This window comes from Fundulus heteroclitus, chromosome 19, assembly GCF_011125445.2.
Source record: "Fundulus heteroclitus isolate FHET01 chromosome 19, MU-UCD_Fhet_4.1, whole genome shotgun sequence".
In the NCBI taxonomy this organism is placed as follows: Eukaryota; Metazoa; Chordata; class Actinopteri; order Cyprinodontiformes; family Fundulidae; genus Fundulus; species Fundulus heteroclitus.
Window position 1 is genome coordinate 9,528,630 of NC_046379.1, and position 22,469 is coordinate 9,551,098.

General features: G+C 40.6%; 1 protein-coding gene across 1 annotated transcript; it reads right to left on the minus strand.

Annotated features, from left to right (window-relative positions):
- Window positions 1-2,337: 2,337 nt before the first annotated feature.
- Window positions 2,338-20,794, minus strand: LOC118567077 (exocyst complex component 5-like). Its single transcript, XM_036151154.1, has 18 exons — window positions 20,593-20,794; window positions 20,173-20,267; window positions 17,181-17,328; window positions 14,264-14,458; window positions 12,877-12,941; window positions 11,752-11,780; window positions 11,546-11,655; window positions 11,338-11,382; window positions 11,100-11,240; window positions 10,947-11,029; window positions 10,655-10,864; window positions 10,419-10,566; window positions 10,214-10,322; window positions 7,254-7,374; window positions 7,047-7,133; window positions 6,838-6,946; window positions 6,497-6,712; window positions 2,338-4,461 (listed from the first exon to the last, which is right to left on the minus strand). Exons 1-18 carry the CDS (start codon window positions 20,617-20,619, stop codon window positions 4,273-4,275), a joined length of 2,127 nt encoding a protein of 708 aa, XP_036007047.1. The 5' UTR covers window positions 20,620-20,794; the 3' UTR covers window positions 2,338-4,272.
- Window positions 20,795-22,469: the final 1,675 nt, after the last annotated feature.

The window sequence follows — 22,469 nt, forward strand, 5'->3', positions numbered from 1 at the left end:
AATAAGTACAAAGTGGTAAGTTTATTTCATTTTATGTTATGCAAAAAAAATCTTGAAAGGGGCAGGATGCATTTGCATTCAGCACCCCTGAGGGTGATGCTTTCTGGAAACTAGAGAGAGCTTCAAGTTGAGTCAGATTAGATTGGAAACTGTGAACATCAGTCTTCTAGTTTTGGCACATATTCTCCATTTTATTAGGGTCTTTCATTGATTGGGCCGGGCCATCCCAATTCATGGATATGCTTGGAGCTAAACCATTAGCTCTGCCCATTGCTTCAGGGATCGTCGTCCATTACTTCAATCCCAAGTTTTTTTGTTTTTTTTTTCCCCTCAGCGAGGTTTTCTTTTGACACATCTGCCTGACGCATTCAGCTCCATCCATGTATCCAATCTCTTCTGAGGCTTCTTTCTTGTCCCTGTTCATGCACACCAAAAATGATGCTGCAAACAAATCGACATGGTATTGCAGCGTCCCTTATATGCTAAATGGACAGACCAGAAATGGTTTATTAGGGCTTTTCTGGTCGTATGAACAATCCCTACAGCCACAAATGGACCACACTCATACACCGTTACGCAGATCGGTCAGCCTTGCCACCAGGCACACAGAATGTGACAGAGGAAGCTGGAATCCAACCCACAACACCCTAATCTCCCACATGAGCTGTGTGATGTCTCCGCATCTGCTCCAGAGTTACAACAGGCTTCTGATTAATGCTCTCTTTGCCCCACACTGTTAGTTTGGGCGGACAATCGTATCTTCATAGATTTAGCAGCTGGTCCGTGCTCTTCATTTGAATGAATGGACAGGATAGTTCACAGAGGGATTGGTGATGCTTGCCAAAACCCTGATTTAAAGTTCGGCAGAAACCTCTCAGGCCTTCACAGAACCACTACATTCACACCAAGGTTACAGTATAAATCAATTAAATTCAATTAAATTTTATTTATATAGCGCCAATTCATTAAACATGTCATCTCAAGGCACTTTCCAAAGTCAAATTCAATCAGATTATACAGATTGGGTCAGATCATACAGATTGGTCAAAACGAAAATTCCTATCTAAGGGTTGATTGCATCAAGTCTTGACAAGCAGCATTCACTCCTCCTGAAAGAGCGTAGAGTCTCAGTGGACAGTCGTCTGCATTGTTGATGGCTTTGCAGCAATCCCTCATACTGAGCAAGCATGAAGCGACAGCGGAAAGGAAAAACCTCCAGCAGAACCTGGCTCAGTATGATTGGTCATCTGTATGAACGTATACAGTTGTGGACTCTATTTATCCAATAATTAGACTTCTGGAGGCTTGCTTGCACTGGGTTTTATTCAGGGATATCAGAGTAAACTCATTTAAATCCAAATGTTCCGTCTTAAAGCTTGTTTGCAGAAAAGGAAAATGAAAACCATGCATCATTTTCCTTCCACAGTTCTGTGGTACTTCATCATAGAAAATCAAATAAATAAAACAAGGTTTGTGGTTCCAAGGTGACCAAAGAAGAATACTTTTACAAGCTGCAGCATTTTGAGAGGAATCAGCTGTACTGAGGTCTTTATGCTTCAGAGCGTGTACACAAGACTTGCTCAAACTGACGATTAAGAGGGTACAGTCTTATCCACCTTTCCAGTGTTGACAATGTGACTAATCTCCTCCACCTGCTCAAACATCCACCCTCCCCCCTGGAAAAAAAAAAAAAAAAAACACATCCCTCCACCTCTTCCATGTGCCCACGCTGGGAGTCCCCGGGGCCACGCTGCGCCGCTGCCTCCGTCTGCACGGCAGTTATCGTCTCTGGCCGGGCTCCGCTCCCCCCAACCCCTTCCCGAGTCACGCACATTAATCGCTGCAAAAAACAAATAGTTTTCAAATGTTTGGAAAATCCCCGCTGTTTGCATCAGGGCCTAACAAAATAATTTTTACAAGCTATCTAGCTGTGATTAGGACAGAGAGAATTGAATTTATGTGGCATTGATAATATTAATATTAGCCTAATTAATTATGTTGTTTGAACTTGCACAGCTCTGTGTGTACCTTCTACACAACACTAACCAGCCGGCACTGGAGCTGAGCTCTGAGCCGTCTCTATCTCCCCAGCTCTCCCCCAGTTCATGACTACTGCACACAATTCATCAGCTCGTACAGATCTAATCCCCTCCGGCTCTGCTCACTTCCTGAAGTCTGAGAAAGAACTTTACTCTGGTGGCAAGAATTCCTATGAATACTTGATGACTTCTACAGAAAGGAGGAAGTGTTTCATCTCACTTTGAAAGTGACATTCACAGAGACAGACCGAGGCAAACTTTCTATTCACAGCTCTCAAAATAGGGGAAATACGCAGAGTTGAATAATAAAATTCATCTTTATTGAATCAATAATTAGGGTAAACATCAGTACAATGCGGGCAGCAAATAGTCAGGCATCAGGAGCTCGGTCTTTCTTTTTCTTGCAAAGAGGGCAGTTAATGTGGACTTCCATTAAGCTGTGTGAGAAGAAGTCCCTTTTAAGTTTAGTTTGTTTCCCTAATCAGCGGAGATCAACTTTACAGCCTCCTCTGACCCAGAAACACTGCAGATCAGATGAACGACGTCTTGGACTTTGCACACCGCTGAAGGAGCAAGTGTTGATCTGTCCAATTACAGAGACGTATACCCAGTGACCCATCGCACCTATCGTCTGAGCCCTGATCCGTGGGAGGACCACCCAAACCCACCAGAGAGGGATTCTCAGGCCCGTCTCTAGCTCCGCTCACACTGACTCCACGATGTTCCTCTTGACTTCCTTCTTTGAAACCGCGGGGTGAGAAGGTGGTCATTTGGCTCTTCCTCGGCCGCGGCGCATGCACCTGGAAAGTCTGGCTCACTTGTCCATTCAGTGTGCAAAGCACCACTCGCTCGGTGAGAATCGATGAATGCTTTTTAAACGCGTCGACTCAGACCGCTTTAAATGTCTGCTAAGGGATGGGGAACTGTTGCATTGTTGTAAAGGTAAAGAAAGACCGCGTTAAGATTAATGATTTATTGTCTTAACCAGAAATTCTAATTCAGGTTTATAAACCTGTAAAACTGACAGTTTCATTGGGATGGTTACTTTTGCTGTTTAAACTACTCTTTCTCAAGGACATTTCAGTATTAATATATTTGAAAACAGGCTTGAATCTCATTACCGTAAACTGTTTAGTGGAACTGCAGCACCATAATTTAACTCATCTACTCAAGTAACCTTTATGACGCTCTGTTTAATACACTTTTTTTATTTGAGCTGCATTTCTATTTGTGAGGTTTGACAAAATGCAATGAGGGGTTTATTGAATGTGGTAAATTTTTTACATTATTTTTTTTTTACCATTACTGCAATAAATATGACATTGTTATCCATCTTAACTCCATAATCCCCCACCCCCACTTTGTTATATGTTAAAGTGACATCAACTGCATTACTTTTGATAAACGGAGCTTGGATGTTTAAGAAAAGTACAAAACGATCCATCCAGTGTGTTAGTTTAAACTGAAATGCAGGCTTTAGAAACACATACCTGAGTTAGAACTATATTGACCACTAAAAACAGAAATGACTTTAATGATTATTTATGATTAACATCCTAATGAAAGCTCAACACACTTTATTCTCTGCTGCAGTGTGAGGTGCAGGTGGAAACTGTGTTTTGGAGTTCAGGTTTATCTTTGCAAAGTTTTATTTTTACCTTAAAAAGGTGGCACATAAGGAGAAGCAGCAGATTGGGAATGCAACCGCTCCTGGTCCTCAACGTCCCTTTTAGAGCACAAGAATCAGCCATTGCTCCTTCTTAAGTTTGGTCAGACGTTCTGATCTATCAGAAAAAGTGCGTTTCCACCATAGGAAGTGAAAACTGCAGAGCTGATGTCTGACTTGACAGCAAAACCGATCCTTTTAAAGCTGCTTCAGAGCCAATTCCTGTGCACAGGTCCAACTGAAGAACTTAAATATTTGGCACAAGCAAAACATTTTTTTTATGCAAGCACAGACATAAGTAATTCACTTATCACATAAATTTGTCAGATATTAGTATTTAAAAACAAAAAAAAAGAGAGATTCAATATCAACAAGTACTCAGATTTCATCCTTTCACAAAAGTAATTGAAAAAAAAAGGTAAAATTCCCACATTCAAGGAGCATCGGCCTTCCAATCGTGATCTCTATTTTGGAGACGGACTGATTGGCGATTAGTATCTTCAGGATGCATCAATATATATATATATTTTTTCCCTGGACGGAGTACAGAAAGTCTTTAAAGAGTCATTAACTGAAATGTCGGCCCAGTCTGGCAGAACGGTAGTCCACTCGGAGCTGGACGAAGGCGTGGAGGAGGTTCCGGTCCAGATTGGTCAGATGCTCACCTGAACAGACTTGCTTCAGGTTGTCAGGGGCAACTACCAGCAGGTTACAGAGGGCGTGGAGCGTGTCAAAGAGCTGCAGCACAAGGGGGACCTGAAGAGAGACAGGCAGACAACTACTCAGTACACACTTTCCTTTCTAATGGAAGCTCACAAGGACCCCACGCTAAGATTTGAAAGTTTGCCATTCTTAGGTCTTTTAAAATAGTATTTTACAGGTGCATCTAACATTAAAATAAGAATACAGTAATTTGTTTGGGTAATTCAGATCAAAAGTGAAACTTGTAAGTTATAGATTCACTGGATGTAAAGTGCTGTTACAGCTAATTAAAACCCCAAACCATGTTTCTCGGAAAATGTGAATATCATACAAGACCAATAAGACCGGACTTTTAAGACAGACGTATTATGTCAACATTGCTGACTGACAGTTGTCCAGAAGCCAGAACTACAACTCAGCTAAAGAAGCTGGTTGTTCAGGGATAGCTGGATACAAACACATCAGTGGAAGGTTGAGTGGAAAGAAGAAAAGTGGAAGAACAATGCGCACAGGCAGCCTTGAGCGGACTTTGGATCAAAGCCGGGTCGAGAGTCTGGAGGAGATTAACAAGGTACGGACTCCACAAGCCATCACACACAGATGCATCCAGGACTTGGGCTGCAACCCTTTGCATTCCTTGTGTTTACCCACCCCTGAACCAGAGACAATGACAGAAGTGTCCTGAGCTTAGCGGTCCAAAGTCCTTTATTCAGCTGAAATATATATATTTTTTCATGAATTTCAAAATCAAAGTCTAAAGGTTCCCACATACTCAGGCGTACTGTACGCATACTGAGTAACGTGGCTTCTCTGCATCCTTGCTACCGCCTAAAGTTTGACCAGTCAGTTATAATTTGGGGAGTTGAGTCATCTGCTTGTGTTGGTCCACTGTCAAAAGTCAACAAAGCCGTCTATCAGGGAATTTTAAAGCACTTCATGTTTCCCTCGGCCGACAAGCTTTATGGAGCAGCTCATTTCATTTTCCAGCAGGACTTGGCACCTGTCCACACTGCCAAAAGGTACCAATACCGGCTTTAATGATGCGGGTATCTATTTACTATTGTAAAGACTGTTTACATGCATCTTGCACTACTCATCATGACTGTATATTGATTTGCACTGCTGACTGTTTATTCACAATTGTTTACATATACATTTGCAATACCGTACTTAAACTGTAATATGCAATTACCTTCCACTGCACTTTAATTTAAATAGCTGCTGTCCAAACTCTAATTATTAATTTTATAGTAATAGCTACCTGTATATCATGCTCACAATTCTGCCTATATTAATAGCCACCTGAACATATATTCATAGCACATGTAAACTGTTATAATAATCATCTGTATATTATGCTACTGTACATATGTGTAAAACTCTATTCACAGTAATATCCACCTGCTATTGCACTTCTGATTAGACCTAAACTGCATTTTGTTGCCTTGTACCTGTACCTGTGCAATGACAATAAAGTTGAATCTAATCTAATCTAATCTAATCTAATCTAATCTAATCTAATCTAATCTAATCGCTCTGTTTCACTCGCTTGATCTAAATCCTATTGAGAACCAGTCTTGTCAAGGAGAAGATGAGACACCAGACCCAACAATGGGACGGGTCTGGTGCAGCCTGAGCTTCATTAACATCTCAGCAGAGCCACAACCTCATTGTCTCCATGCGACTCTGCATGGATGCAGTAATATATGCAAAAGGACTTCAGACCAAATATATTGTACCGTGCATAGATATACCTTAAGAAAGATTATATTTCTGAATAAATAAAATGGTATAATGCAAAATTCCAATTTTCTTAGACACTAACTTTTTCCCCTATCATTGGTTAGAAGCCACAATCATGATTATGTCTAATGAACCTTTACTATATGTTTACCTGTTTAAATTCCAGAAAAACTTTTTAGTCATATTCTAATTTCAATATTCTAATATCAATAGAAATTAAATTTTTAATGAGCAGATCAACATCATTGCTTTAAAACCGTTTACCACGACAAAATTAGGACCCAAGGGGGCCAAGCCACGTAGGTCCCGTGACCAGAGCATTTCGGACCTCTGTCCCTTCCCTCACCTTGAAGTCCTTGGCGCATCGTCTGTATTCAGCCACGTCGCAGATGGCCAGCATGCCTCCCATCGAGCTGTAGCTGAACTGTTGTAAATGCTCGTGGATGAGTCTGTGAAAACGAATGCCCAGTTCCGTCAGCACCGTGTCCACGTTTTTCCCATCCATGGACTTCCGAACGTGTTCCACCTGTCTGCTGACGTAGGCGCAAACCTTGGAGCAGGCCTGGCCAGGGAAAACGGAGCAAACAGAGACAACTGAGACTCTACAGATCTGTAGTTTAGGAACAACAAGATGTGTTGAAGTGGGTTCGTGTGTTCTGATTTGCATGCGAGTTCAGCATCTCCTACAGCAGTATACTGGATCATGACGTTGTTCTCATCCTCTGGCCTGAAATCGGTTTTCTTCTGCTCTGTTGTCAGAATGTGTTTCATCTGGCCCACCATGCAGTTTAATGTTCTGTGTGAGGAGGCAAAACAGACCAGAAAAGGCATTGGAATATGTATCCCCAAATGGAAAAGTATACCTTTATTAACTTTGTTAAAAAAACGAAACCGACCTGTCGATACCAGTGTCCAGTTTCACTTCCATCTGTTCAATCACCTCCTTCTTTTTTTGCAAACACTCGGCCAGCTTTGGAGAGGAGCTGTTGGCAGATCACAGAAAGCAGTTTTTTGTTTTTTTTTTGGGGTGAATTGAAAATAATTCTGGTCTAATGAGAAAAGTAATCTCATTCGTACGTTGCTGTCTTTAAGTTGTAACTGACCTTATTAGAGGCATGAGCTGGTCATTAAACTGCTTGTCAAACAAATGGAAAATAGAGTTTGCTTGCTGAACCACATCCAGGAAGTACAGGTTGGCATTTTTAGCATCCGATGAGGGAATTCCTAAAGGGAAGGAAGGGAAAATCACAAAAAGGCAGGTAAAAATACAACTATTTCTCTCAAAAAGTTCCTGATGCAGCATCATTTCTGTCATTTCCCATTCTCCTAACACTAGAAGATAAATCTGTGTTTGACAGCTCCTTGCTTGGTGTCTCAGATGACTGCCAAGAGTAAAACGCAGCCTCTTCAGTGTGTCTGGAGCAGCGTCAGCAGAGAAATTCTGCAGTTGGTAAGCAGGATCATGTTACGCCAAATCACCAGCTCAAGCTACATTTAACCAGCCACTTCATCATCATTATTTTCACCCACAACTTCCCATAATGCTGAATCTATATTCCTCTTGAAGTGGTACATCGACTGGAGAAATGAGAGCGCAATCTTCTTTTTTTAAACCGGTAAATGTTTCGTCAAGATCATTCATTTATTTATAAAGCGCTTTACAAACCAAAAGGCGACAAAGGTGCTGTACAGGTGAATACAAGTAACATCAATAAAGCGATAAAATACAGGTTTGACAGTTTCTTCCAGTTTACATGGAGCTGTTTCACCCGACTGTCAGGACATGCTGTTCAAGAGGACGAACTGTGCCTTTACGCAGCGGGGTGAGCTTGCTCAGACAGTTAACTTTTTACAAGTCGATTAATAATTGTTGTGTTTTTTTATTGATCCGAACTATATGCATCTGGCTCTGAATCTCATGATATGATTGGATTGTATAGGAATGAGTAACATGATTAAGTGAACTGCATTTTGACCAAACTGAATTCTATGTAATCGATTTCAGCTAGGGTCGCACATCATACCACAAGTTTATTGCCATCGCATTGTTACTGTTTGCAACATCAGTATTGCAAAGAATTACTTGGACTGCAATAAACATCAGCTAATTATACCGTGCATACATGATCTAAATAACTGTCATATATTGGGAGTTTCCTGTCGTTTACTGCGGCAGAAACTGTTTTAAGAAGGCATTAAAATTGACATCGTGTATGGATATAGTTTATATCGAGGTGTTCTGATAAGGTTGGTATAAAGAAACTTTGTCTGCCCCTTTACTAAGGGGCTGGACCTGTTTCGGTTCAATCTGCATGTTATCTCTAAGCCATTACAAGGCCTTTGTTGGGCAGTACTATAAAGCTTGGAACTCCACATTAGTCCAGACATTTTGAATTGAAAAAGCTGTCTGGATAGGAAGTGAAACGTCTTCAAACTTCGGGAAAAAAAGTCAAGTTGTTTTTTTACTTTTTTGGAATGCCCATGACCTGGATGACTGAGAATCTTCACCAGCACTTAAGTATTTACTTAATTACCCCAAGTCAGAAACATGAACTCGATATAATGTCTTGTAAAGAGCCTTGAGGTGACATGTGTAATGGTATATAATTAAACTACATAAACTAAATGCTCGCAGTGCTGTATTTAGGTTCATTTATCCACGTGACTCCTGACAATAAGGCTAAAATTAATCATTAAAGTATTTTGCCCAAAGATTTGCGTGCCTGTGACAAAAATCAGGCAAATTACAATGTGGCGCTTATATAAAATTGTTTTTGAATGCACTTTATGTTTTCGCATTAGGGCATAGCTAATCTCAACACAGACCTGATCATAGCTTTAGAATATTAATGCTCATCTCAGTATAGCCCTGCCTCATTAAGAGAAGGGTGAACGGATATGCAGAGTGTTTGCTCCTGCTCTGAAGACTGATCTGGACCGAGACAATCAAGACCTGAAGATATGATGTTATTATGAGAGAGAAAAGAGAAACAAGAAATGTGAAAAGTATTCTACTATTCCTTTAAAGCCTTTGTCGTATCCAACAGCAAAGGAGAGAACAATGCCTCTTTTTGTTTTAGTTAAACTACAGTGCTGGTTAGAGGTTTGCATGCACTCACCAGGGCATACATATTATTAATTTAAAGATTTATTACAACTATTCTTGTTTGTGGATAAAATTCTAAGACATTAAAAAAAGTAGAACTGGTTGGACAAGTTTACATTTGTTGTGAAGTTTGATTAATTCACACGGATGATACACAGATTATCTAAACGACAAACATTTTTTAGGGTGAGAAGCGACAAAGACTGATTTGGCTGAAGCTCATCAGGAATTCAATGCAAAGAGCATAAACTCTTAACCATTGTGGTAGCATCTTGCTGTGGGTCTACTTTACTGCCAGTGAGCAAAGTAGAGGAAAAGATAAACAACTTGTTCCTAAGTCTTCAACTTCAGCTCAAATCAACAGCTAGGTGATTGAAACTTGAAAATAATTTGGTGGTGCCTGTGCAAATTCTCAGTTATCCGGAACAACAGTGAACAGGCTTTAGTGGTCCACAAACAAACACCCAAACTGGTTTTAGATAAAGCAGCCAAACATTACGTTTCTGAAATGGCAGTCTGAAAGCACCAAACTCAAGCATAATAAAAATGTATAGCTTGTGCGTGAAAGCCGTGTCCTTACCAGGAAGCCACCCAAATAAAACAAGCGCTGCTGTTTTTGACAAGAACGTGCTCAAAAATCCAATCAGAACAATGACAGATGACAAACTGTTCAGCTTTTTCTGTCATTTCCATATGGACTTTTCTCCATATAAACAGGGGCTGTATACCTATATTTGAGGTAGTCTGTATCATTTCTATCCTATGTGGACAAAATAAACTTTGCTAGCTTAGTCTAGATATTGTTTAAATCCTTGAAATTGTATATTTATATAAAATATATGTAAAAATTACCGAATTAATATGATATTGACGCCTTCTATATAAACTTTTCACCGTATGTAAAAAAAGAAAAAAAAAAAAAGACATTGTGGTTCTATTGAAGACAGATGCAAGTACCCATCAGGCCGATCTCCAAGGCATAGTCGATGTGTTCGACACACAGATGTTCAACCAGCAGAAGGAAGATGGAGAAGGCATTCTTGGGTAGATCGGAAGGATCTGAAAGCTGTGCAGCATTAAGAGAAAAAGGATTATTTAATTTCATTAGAAAACATACAGAAATTAGTTAAATGCATTTGTGGAGAAAGCAGAGGAGATTCACCCTGTGGCATCTCTCAAAGGCATGACGCGTCTCCTGTAAGAGGTTAACAACCAGTTCTGGGGACAGGAATGTCTCCCCATGGGTGTCGATGCTTTGGCCCAGTGTAATGTTGGTGCGCTGCCTGATCCGCTCTTTTAGCTCTTGAATACTGCACAAAGATAATGGTTCTCATTTCAGCACAGTACAGAACAATTCAAGTTTGTAGAAATGTTTCAAACTGAAGGTCCAACTCCAACCTGCCGGCGCCAAGGGAGCGCTTCTGGTGGTTCTTGGAGTCATAGTATCGTTGTAGGATCATGGCACCTCGACTGCGGAGGTAGTCCCTTTCCATGTCAATGTAACTTTCCAAGTAAGAGGAGAAGATGCTCTTTATCAGCTTGGACAGGAACGTGTGCTTATCTGAGCCGAGGTTGTATTCGGCCAGCTTTGTGGCTAGCGCTGTGGTCCTGGAAATATTCAGACGCAGCATATAAGTATGACCGCCAACATGAATGACACCCAAGAAACGGCAAGTGAGCAATTTATTACTTGGTGTAAAGGTCATAGAGGTTCTTGAGGTACTGTTCTACATCTGAATGTCGAGTCTCGTCCAGTTTTTCCCTGACATGAGCCTGAGGGGACACGGAGAGTTAAAAACGAGCCTAAACAGGAAGGAATGAACTAATTAATGACTAAAAGTACCTGAAGTTTGTTCTCAAAGATGTTTTGGATGAGTTTGGCCATGACCGTCTCTGGACTGCTGAAGACCTCGCCCACCTGCTTGTTGACCCTCTGGCAGAGGGCTGCTGTGTCTTCAAACACGTCATTCCTCATGTAGGCGCCCTAAGGCGGACAGACGGAAAGGAAAAGAGCATGAAAGCTTCTTTATCTGGTGTGGAACCAAACCGAACAACATGTTAAAAGAGGACCAAACTCTTACTTCCTGACACTGCTTGATGTAGACGTCCACACAGTGTGCGTAACCCTTCAAAAAAGAAAGACACAGATGTTATCCTTCCAGCGACATCTTCACTGTATTAATGCACTAAAATAATTAATAGGCAATATCTTGCACTTTACAAATCAACTACCAATGAAATAAAACCCATAAAATAGTACAATAGAATAAATCTGTCTTTCTCGGTCACCTTGAAATGTAGAAGAACAGCTGCGACCTCATGCATGCGACCGATTTCCCCTCTGCGCTGGGCTGCAGTGAACTCCTGGATCAACTGCCGCTCCAGGTCGTGGTATTTACCTTGGTACAAATAAAAACAAACATAAGATGTAAGACATATCAAACTTTTGACAACTCCAAAAAGACAGCAGTGGATTCGTATTATCAGAAACATACTTGCTATTTTTGCCTTGACATCTGCAAACCTGTCACAGAGGAAGCGTGAAAGACGTTCATGATGAGTGAGAATATCTTCTTTTTTTTAATGATACAATTCAAAAACGCATAAAGCTTTATACATAAGATCACAATGAACGGAAACCTCAACATGTTGCTTGAACATTTCCACAATCTTGTTGCAATACAGGTTTCAACGTATTTTACTGTGACTTTATGTGATGGATCAACATAAACTTAAGGAAGGCGACATAATTTACTGCTGCAAACATACTGAGACGGGGCCTTGCACCTAAACCCTAGACTGGACAAGGGGGATCAGCTAAAAAGCCCACTGTAACTTAAAAAGAGCTGCAAAGATTCACAATCCAGATGGCAAAATCTACTGGCAGGACAGCTATACCCAATAAACCGGACAAGAGGAAACTAATGTTCATTTTAAAAACAAACAAACATAGAAGTCCTGTTTGCAGGTTGCCACAAGCCATTCAGGGAATGCAGTAAATGTGTGAAAGAATGGACTTCTTGGCTCAAAAAAATCAACTTGACACATCCTTCTAAACAGAATATCTATTGTGAGCAATGATGGTGGCAGCATCATGTTAAACAGATTATTCTCGTCAGCAGCAAAGAGGAAGCCAGTCAGGTGGATGGAACATCCTGTAAGAGATCAGGGGCTGGGGCAGAGGTTTGCCTTCCAGCAGAACAACAACCTTAAACACCCAGCCAGAGCTACAATGGAACGGTTTAGATCAAAGTCTAGTCATCTGTTAGAATGGCCTAGTCAAAGTCCAGACCTGAATCCCACATAGAATCTGTGGCAAGACTTGAAAAGTCATGTTCTGATGTTCTCGATCTGGATAAAATGGTTCTAATATTGGCTCAGAGTTTTCCTTTCAAAGGATTTTTAGGACAATGCTTCATGTTTTTTTTTTTCTGTCCACTTCACAATAATCCATCCCTTTGTGTTTGTCTATCACATAAAATCCCAATGAAATACGACAACGTTTGTGTTTGTGATGTGACAAGAAGTGGAAAAGTTTCAAGGGGGGGATCATTTTGCATAGCGCCTTCTTCCTGGTTGACGGCAAGCGTGTAAAGCTGCCTCCAGGAGGCCTGGCTCACCTGTCGAATGGCAGCTCCTGGGCAATGAGATGCAGCTTCTGAATGATATCAGCAGCCTCCTTAATCTGAGGGTTAGAGAGAGAGAGGGAGAGAGAATGGGGACGTGTGAGTGTTGGCGAGAGAGAGAGAGAGAGAGAGAGGGGAGATGTCAGGTGAGGTGGGAAAAGAGAGAAATGGCACAACAGAGCCATGTGAGGTGGACATCCAGACAGAAAGTGGGCAGGCCGCCGGCGGTGTCTCCACTTGAGGGATCATCATCTTAGAGCAGCCTCCCTCCGCCTTCCTGTGTTAAACAGGAAGCTGATAACAGGCAGGCTGCGCTCACCTGGGCATTGGCAGCAACAGCAGCAGCGGCAGTCCTGACTTAGCAGCACATCCGACTCTTTACTGGCACGTCTTTTCTGAATGGACTGTAATCCCACAGGAGGCTAAATCGCTTTCAATAATCTGTCCGGCCAGGGATATCTGTGTAAAAAAAGGAGGCCCTATCGAGAACACCCTCCCCCCCCCCCCGCCCCTCCGCACACATCCGCTGAAAAAGCCCCAGACCCACGAAAGGCCCGCCGTCCGCAACTCCTCTGTTCCCGCAGATGCCTGCCTCAGCTAACATCATTACTCTGCTCCCGTGAGGAGGATCCAGCCTTTCTGCTCGGCGAAGGTTTTCTAAGTATCTGTCCCCCAGCTAAGATTAGCTAAATCCCATGTAAGTAATGTAGCCGTCTCCCTGCAGTCAGGGTTTAGCAGCACTTGTCTCCACGCTGGCGGCCCAGCCCTCCCTTTCAGAAGGATTAGCAAAGCCATCCCCCTTCAGCTATTCACTTGCAGCTTTTCTCTTCCCCCCCCCCCCCTCATATGGAGGTACGCTCAGGAAAAGGAATCTGGACAGATATTTCTGCATGCCTCTCTGATATACCGGCTCCATCTCAAGCTTTGGGATTGACCCTACACTCCCTTCGCTACATCCATTCCTGACAAAAACTACAGAAATCAAACTTTTGGGAGTCACTTCTTTCCCACCAACATGCCTCCGTGCAACATGTGAGATTTCTCATCGCCCCTACACGTACCACGCTGCTTCAAGTTCCTTCCAGGAAACACAACAACGAGCTGCAGACCCAATCAAATACTGCCACTATGACAGCCTCCTGTAAGCGCAATTGGTTCTGACATCCGCATCTTGACATCCGCGCTCATCAATCAACCAGCTATTGTCAGGCGGTTTCATTAATCCAAATTAGCCGAGAGGATCCAACCACGTGGATAGACTTGACAAATTAACAAGGGTGGGTTACGTCGTAATCCTGTTCATACTCACCTCCAGCGGTAACACGTACCCAATAGCTCCCTATATGTGAGAGAATGGAGCGTTTTTTTGCTGCTGCCTCACCTTGTCTGGGTTATTAAAGACATCGCTGCGGAGGTCTCCGTCCAAGAACTCGTTGAAGTAGGTCATGAGCCGCTGGGCTTCCACGGCCCTTTGGCGAGGCGTGTTCACGCCTTCCAGCTGGTCGCCCAGGTGACACACCTTGGTGGCCACGTAGCTGATGTGCTCGTCGAGCTCTTGGAAATGCTGAAAGGCCACCTGATTGGAGACAAAACCAAAAAGAAGGTCATATAAACGAGAAGTGTACAAAGTGTTACAATAAACAGTCAGAGTCCCCCTGCAGCAGCAGACGGCGATGACAATCTTCAGTCACTGTCAAATTTCAAAAGAGCACGCCGAGTTCGACTAAAACGGAGCTAAGTTAACCTGAACCCAAAAGAAAGCAGGCAAAAAAATAAATAAATAAATCACTAAAAGAAATACAAAATGCAATTTACTGTTCAAGCTTGAATAACATACTGTTGGCACAGAAACATCATGCAAATAGATTTAAAGCAGAAAATGAGTAAAGGCTATTTGAGGCCAGTAGCTATGATGATACAGTACAGTGACGGCATTTACGGCTCCACTGAGGGGACGTACCAAAGATGTGACATTATCTGTTAAACTGAGAGGAATCATCCCAGAGCTGAGCGATATGGCTTAAAAATTAAATCTACGATTTTATTTTTACCAAATCCGATTAATCGATTTTTTTTCCCTCCGATTTGTTTCACAGAAAGAAATTGAAGAAACTATTTTAAAAAGCTTGCTTTTATGTCGACCATTTCGTCTGGGAGCTGACTTGAATTCAAAATGCAACTAAATACAAACTGTGAAACAAAAACAAGATGGCGTCCCTGCCGTTGTGAACAATGAAAATATAACTAAATGTTTGCTGCTAGCGGTGTTACACAATGAACTAAGGACAGGCTTCACTTCACTTGTGTAACTTCCAACTAACTTAAAAAAATAAGTCAATTAATACAGTAAATTGCTTCGATTGTATTATGGTAAATTGTATTTCATTGTATTATGGTTAAAAAAAAGTTTCCTCTTTACAATATTTGGTAATATATTATTCTAAACATATATTCAGCTTTGCATGCCATTTTGTTCATGGAAGCCCAATCAGTGCATTGGCACAATAAAATCCCAATATCCAAAAATTACACCTTAAGAAAATGTATGTATGTATGTATGTAAAAATGTATGGGTATGTAAATTCAAATTCATTGAGTAAATTGATTTATCGCCCACCTCTAAAGTGACGCAAGGATTTTGCACAAAATTTTTATCACATGATTAAATAAAAAAATCTTGATAATTTGTATATCATTGCTTGCTTTTTTCACCCCTTGTGTTTCCCTCTCCTCTCTCTGAGACTGGATGACAAAAGGTTTCAGTACGGTGCATCGGCCTCTGCTCACCCCTTCCATCTCGTTTCCTCTTGTGTAAGAGGAGTTAAATCTTGTGCCAGGAAGGCACATGCTCAAAGTTTAGCATCAGAGCCTCGTGAGGAAGAGCCAGAGAAATGCTAGTTTGAAAAGAAAACTGAACTGGTGTCAAAGCCGAACACGACCGCTGCAGGGTGGGAGTTTTTGGGATTTAGGCCAAATGACGGCGGCCAACCGCTTAATCTATCTGAGGCTGTATTTTGAGGGAATATGCTTGCATTATTACGCCATTATCATATAATGGTCATATATATAGCAATATACTAATGTAGCACCTCCAGACCTTCTGCGTTACATTAACGCACAGTCTACCATGTAAATAGCTTTCTGTATATATATCTATTTTGTTTTGTCTGCACCATCAACCAAGGTGCATCAACCATCAACCAAGTCAAATTCCTTGTAAGTGCAAACCTACTTGGTAATAAACTTGATTCTGATATAAGTGTCTCCAAATGACAATTTTATGATGCATCGCAATACATATAAAAAAAAAAAAAAAGGTTTATCGTCCAGCAAAATCTGTTATCGTGATAAGCCTGGATACATGGTTCAAACATCTGGCTGAAACATGGTTGCATGTCTGTGGGCTACTTGGCGTCACTATGTCATTTACCTTTATAGGAATAACCCAGAGAAAGCTCTGGGCAAAAAATGGGACCTACAATAAATAAACCCATTAGGTGTTGCAGTTTGGGCCTGTTGAGGCCCAGCTAAGACATAGAAGGGCGTCCAAGTTGTTTTGCTGATAAAGGTTGTATTTAGTCAAGCCCTGTGGGTCCCATAGCGGAGGCCCGCTGTGAGCCCAGGTTAATGTAGAACCCATCTGGCCAAATCGAAGCCATATGAGGCCCACATTCACATTTTAGTTAAGGAAAGGGTACTTTCCAGTACACAGGTGTTGGGGTTTTCCAGTTACAAATCAGTTTCCACAGAACAAATGTTTTCTCCTGTTGTTAAATGCCTTTGCTAATATAAAACATTTACACACTATGCTAACAAATGCTAACGTTTCATTTTGAGCTAGCAACGTAATTTGGTAACGCATAACTGACAAGTGGGTTGGCTCTAACAAAATCTAATCCAAACAGGGCGTGTTTCTGTCTTATATTTGTGCGTTTTTTAATACACAATCTTTAATTTAAAATAAACAACGTGATCACTAAAAATAGTTCACATGACTTTCTGCAGAGCTGTTTCCACCTACAAGCAGAGCTTTGCAACAGGCTCTCTTTGACACCGTTTACTGTCCACGAACCTGTTCATCTTCCGTTTAAAGGTTAATGAAACTGCACAGATCCACGGGGAAACATGGCAAATGCCCCTGTTTTTAAAAATATTTGCTCTCACCAAACATTTTACTTGTATGTGATCAAGGGGAGCAAGAGGAGCAGAAACCCTCTGATTTGCAAAACATCTGTGTTAGTGTGGACAGGGCCGAAGTCGAGGCTTAAAGGCAGGCGTATGTTCTCAAGTAAACAAACCTGGTTGCTTCTTTGCAAGTCTTGCACTTTGTGGGCGAACTCCTTTGCTTCACGATGACACTGGTGCTCGAGCTTCTCCACCTTCCGCTGGATCTTCTCATCCAGTTGCTTCAGCTCCTCGATGTGGTACTTAAATTCATCCAAGAGCCTATTTCAGAAAACCAGCAGATACGTGCACACAGAACATTTTAATTGCTGTAAACAATACGTTGTACACGCAACGCAGCCAAAATATGAAACCACTCTCTTCAAATACGGGAATAATTGATTACCACAGGGTTCGATCTGTCCCACTGACCTCACAGCTGCAGTAAATAGTTGCAGAACAGCGTTGAGTGTCTAATTCCTGGGTCCCTTGGCTTAAAAAGCTCAGAAAACTAGCAGCTTCGTCAGCTGCATTTTAAGAGCCATTAGGACTACAGAGCAAATGTTCTAAGTCAGCACCACATTTCAAGGAGTAGGAAATATCCCAAAATGATGAGTGTATAATCTTCTGACTAATTCCTTCGGCACTGGCTGCAGCTTAAAGTCATCTTCCATCCTCTCCCAACAGACACTCGCTTCCCCGGCTGGTGACTCACAGTATGGTGGCCTCCTCAGATACGTCGCCGCTGACTCCTCGCAAAGAGCTTGCGCGGAGGTGCTGGCAACAATTTGTGGTTGGAGTAGATAAAGCAGGATGGATCTACAGTAAACTTAAACTGGTGTGGCGTTTTTGCTTACGAGATGCAACTCTGTCCCCAAGAGTAAACATCACCGAAGTCGGGAGAAAGGCGTGCAAAGGATTTATATACATGTTTATTTCTAAAATTTCTCCGAGGCCTTCAAAAAGTCGAAATCAGAGCATAAGAAGCCTAGATGTGCTGTAGGAAGGATTACCATTCTTAGACAATGTCCCAATTAATAGTTAAAAAGTATTCTAATGAAAAAAACAGTTATATTAAATGGTAAAGCATGTATTAAACATTTAACAATCTTGTACAGAAAGCTCCAATTAAATTAAAGGTGGAAAACTGCATGGACATAAATGCACTAATTTGAAAAATTAAGAAAAAGGAGACGATTGAGGAGCTAAAAGTTGTAAACTAGTGATGAGCCTAAACATCTTTTTGGTTGAAAATTCTCCCATCCAGAACCATTTTCAGCCTACCCTTAATAGCAGCCATTTTAAGCAAACTATTGTGGCCCAGAACAGTAAAAAACATTCTGATACACATCCAAGAATAGAAAATACTCAATTGTAAGGAAAACCTGACATGTTTTTTTTTTTCTTTTCTTTTTTACATTTCTTGATCTTTATATTTGAAACTGTAGTTTATTTTAAATAAAACTGCATTAGTATGGAATAAAAATGTTTTAGCAGTTATGGTTATGGTGAGCAACACCCTGATTAGAAAGGCGCTTCATAAATAAAGATGGACTGACTAATCCACATGGAGCACATAAACAGCAGCAGCGCTTTGAGAGTGGGGATATTATAATTACGGCAACATCTATACGGCAGACGTTAACTATTTTATTCACCATGACAAGGCAAAATAATAAAAAAATAACTAAAAGGAACTCTTAAAATAAGCTAAGCAAGTTTACTTGAAAGTATTTAGTCAACATGAACTGTTTTGAAAGAATACTTTTTAAACAGTAAAAGGGAAAAATGTTGCCAGGACACCATCCAGCAGACATATTTGTATTTATACCACTTTGTCACTTAAATTATGCTCATAATATTTACCATCGAAAGGTAAACAGCGATTAAGCTTTTCTTCAGGCAACCCTGAATAAATGACGTGTGATTGTCTAAAAGGTTCTCAAGATTATAAGTTTGTGAGAAAACTGGGTCACTAATTAAACCCAATTAACATACCACTATTTCGTATAGCATTAAGGTTCAATTAATTTGTTTAAATGTGCTTTCATTTATAAATTTGATTTCACTTGATGAATTTTTTTTTTTAAAGGGATTTAATGGGGTCATTCAAAAATATAGTCACAGTAAATAGAAATCGATCAATTAATCGTCCATGGATCGGTCAGAATTGACAATTTCCCTTGACTGGCAGGTCATCAAATATGGAAATTATCTAAAATCTCTTAGCATGTTTTGCTCTACAAACACTTAAACAGTGTGTGTTTCTATGCACTTTCTTGAGATTGATTTAAAAAAAAAAAACAATCAGATAAAGGTTTGGCACTTACATTTTGATAAATGATCTTAGCAAGAATTGTATTTTTAAACAAACAATTTCATTTAAAAGAACATTAATGTTGCTCTTGAAAAAATAAATGTACTGAACTTTCCAAGATAAAATATGTAGGAGGAATGTTAAGACAGCTGCACAACTTAAAAATCTAATTTCCAACTCACATTGAAAGCTGTCACTGACTTGTACCAATTGTTAATTTCAGCCAAAAAAAATTATAATAATGTTTGTTACTGTGCAATATGATATTTCCAGCACTTAAAAACAGGAACAAAAAACATTCTGCATATAAACAAAAAGACATACAACTTGCCTTTTTTCTTCAACATAAACATTACAATTACATGCTTGAATGAATCATCCCAACTTGTGATGGAATCTGGATTCTTGTGTGGGGTAACTAAAAAAATTTACATGATTGATTAAAAAAAAAGCAAATAGATGTTTATTATTCTGGGTATGTTTATTTTACATCTTCATCTATCCCTCTATATCTGAAATTAATATACATACTGTGACACATAAATAAGGGGTTACCTTCTAATCCCATTACTCTGTGCTGGATTAAATATTACCATATATCTCTAAAAAATATATAATAATTGATTGTTCACATATCAAGAAAAGCTGGAAATCGGTGTTGGTCAGGAAACCTCTGATTGGTGCATCTTTAACTGTAAATTTATGAACCAGTGTGCTTTCAGATTAATGAAAACATCAATCAAACTAGGATGATTTATAGAGGTATTTCTGTGTTGTTGCAAACGTGGCGACTGACATCCATTTATTACCTTTTGGGGTCAAATGCCTCAGCTCCTCCTTTAGAGCCTCCTCCTGGAATCCTCCACGCCAGCCTCTCGATATACTCATCCGCGTCAAAAGGCTCCTACATGGGGGCAAAAAACAAAGTGAACAGCTGACCAGAGCGTAGCTGGAGCAAATCATGAGCTTCCCAGAGAGCAGAAACATAAATATCTCATAAAATATTAAATCACAGCTGTGCACGCAATTAAAAACAATGACATCTCGGGAAGATGGAAAAGTCGGGGGCTCTTTGCCCCTTGCATTTTACTGAATGAAACTACCTTATTGTCACTGCAAACAACGTGGAAACCTTTATTTGCGTATTGTAAAGATACAGAAAGTCAGCACCGTTAAGGAGCCGTTATAACAGTTAACCATTAGTTAGCCTGCTAGCTAGGATAGCTTACCTCGAACAGCTGTGCGGTGGTCGCCATGGTCACTATTCCCCGGACAGACAAGTAAAATAACGTTTTAAGACAACCAATCAACAGTCGGCTATCACGCCGACTTTTGCTTGGGTTTGTTGTTGTTTTCTTCCGCTCACTTTTAGCCTTTGTTGACAGCTAGCTTGTTAGAAATGCAGCTTCCTGTATGGGAGGGAAGGGTGGGGACAGATAAGAGCTGTCCGAGGCTGAGCCGATTCAACGTGCTGGCTCGTTTAGGTGGCTCTGGGCTGGAGGTTGGTTCCCGTCTGAGAACTGCTGCTGTACAACTGGAAAAAAGCTGTGATGCCTTGTGAAAATGTTAACACTCATTTAGCCGTTTCACATTATGTTAATTAATAACCACAAAGTTCAATGTAGTTTTGAGAGATTTGATGTGATAACCATATTTGTGAGTGGGAAGGAAATTAAAGCATGGTTTTGAAGCGTTCTCTAATTAAAATAATATAAAAAAAAATATGATGTGCAGTATTTAGCCCGTTCAATCAATACTTCGCAGAACCACCTTTTGCCGCAAGTACTGCTGCAAGTCTTTTTTTTTGCACTAATGACAAATTCAAAGCCATCCTGTTAAATTCCCTGGTTTTGCACGAACCAGGCAAATAAAGCTGATTTGGATTCATTTGAGGTCTCTATCAGCTTTTGATTTTTAGAAAACCTGCCTTGGATTCTCCGTTGAATTTAAGTCTGCAACAAACACAGGAATATGCTTTAATCTAAAAAAGAAAATGTATTGTAGCTCTGGCTGTAAATTTAGGGCCATTGCCTTGCTCTGTCCGAACCTAAAGTCTTTTGCCGGTCATACCGGTTCACTGCATGAAAAGTGTGATTTTCGTCACTATGCGGCACTGTAGATTGTCGTGGAAGTTCAGGTTAACGGCTGTTCACGGTAATTTGCAGGCAACACCGAAAACTGCCGTGAATTGTCAGAAATTGACGTGGACCTTGCTTGGCGTGGTCCCCCCATAACCCCCCCTCCTCCTAATTCTAGGTGAGGCTTTAACATGTAAATGAAAATGCTGTGAGCTATACAAATGCAAATCAGGGTTGCAGGGGGAGTTTACCCATGTCTCGCCTTCAACTCCTCTTGGACGCGATCTACAACTTTCAGCCAGTCCACAGACTAACGAGAAGAAACTGCTGATTGCTATCAGTGGACTGTCTCATATGAGTCAGTCGGTACTGAAGCAATGCCAAGAGCGTGGAAATGTTCAAGTCAGAAGTTTTGGTTGGGTCATTCAGGTTAAAGTAAATGAAATGGGGTTTAATGAACTAAAAATAAGTCCCACTTTAATGGAGAGGTATAGTGAGGATTTAACTATATATACAGATGCATCTAAACTAACTGATAAAAGAATGGGTGTTGCTTATGTCATTCCAAAATTAAACATTAAAGTTGGAAAAAGAATCAGTGATGATTTAGCAGTTTACACAGCGGAATTGATTGCTGTGTGGCTAGCTTTGCTTTGGGTGGAGGACAATAGGCCAAGGAAGGCAGTAATTGCTTCAGATTCCAGCTCAGCTTTAATCAGTATTAAAACATTTCAGTCAAAATCAAGGCAAGACATTGTGTATGATATACTGCAAGCTGCAAATAATCTAATAAAGTCAGGAATTAATATAACTCTGGTATTGTACCAGCTCATATAGGAGTAATAGGAAACGAGTTAGCAGATAAAAGTGCTAAGCAAGCAGCTAGACATTCTAATATAGATGTTGAAGTGCACTACAGCAAAGAAGAAATTAAAAGTATGGTCAAAAACATAGTTAAGGGTAAATGGCAAACATTATGGGACGGTGGGCAGACTGGAAGACAGTTCTATAATATTCAGAATAAAGTG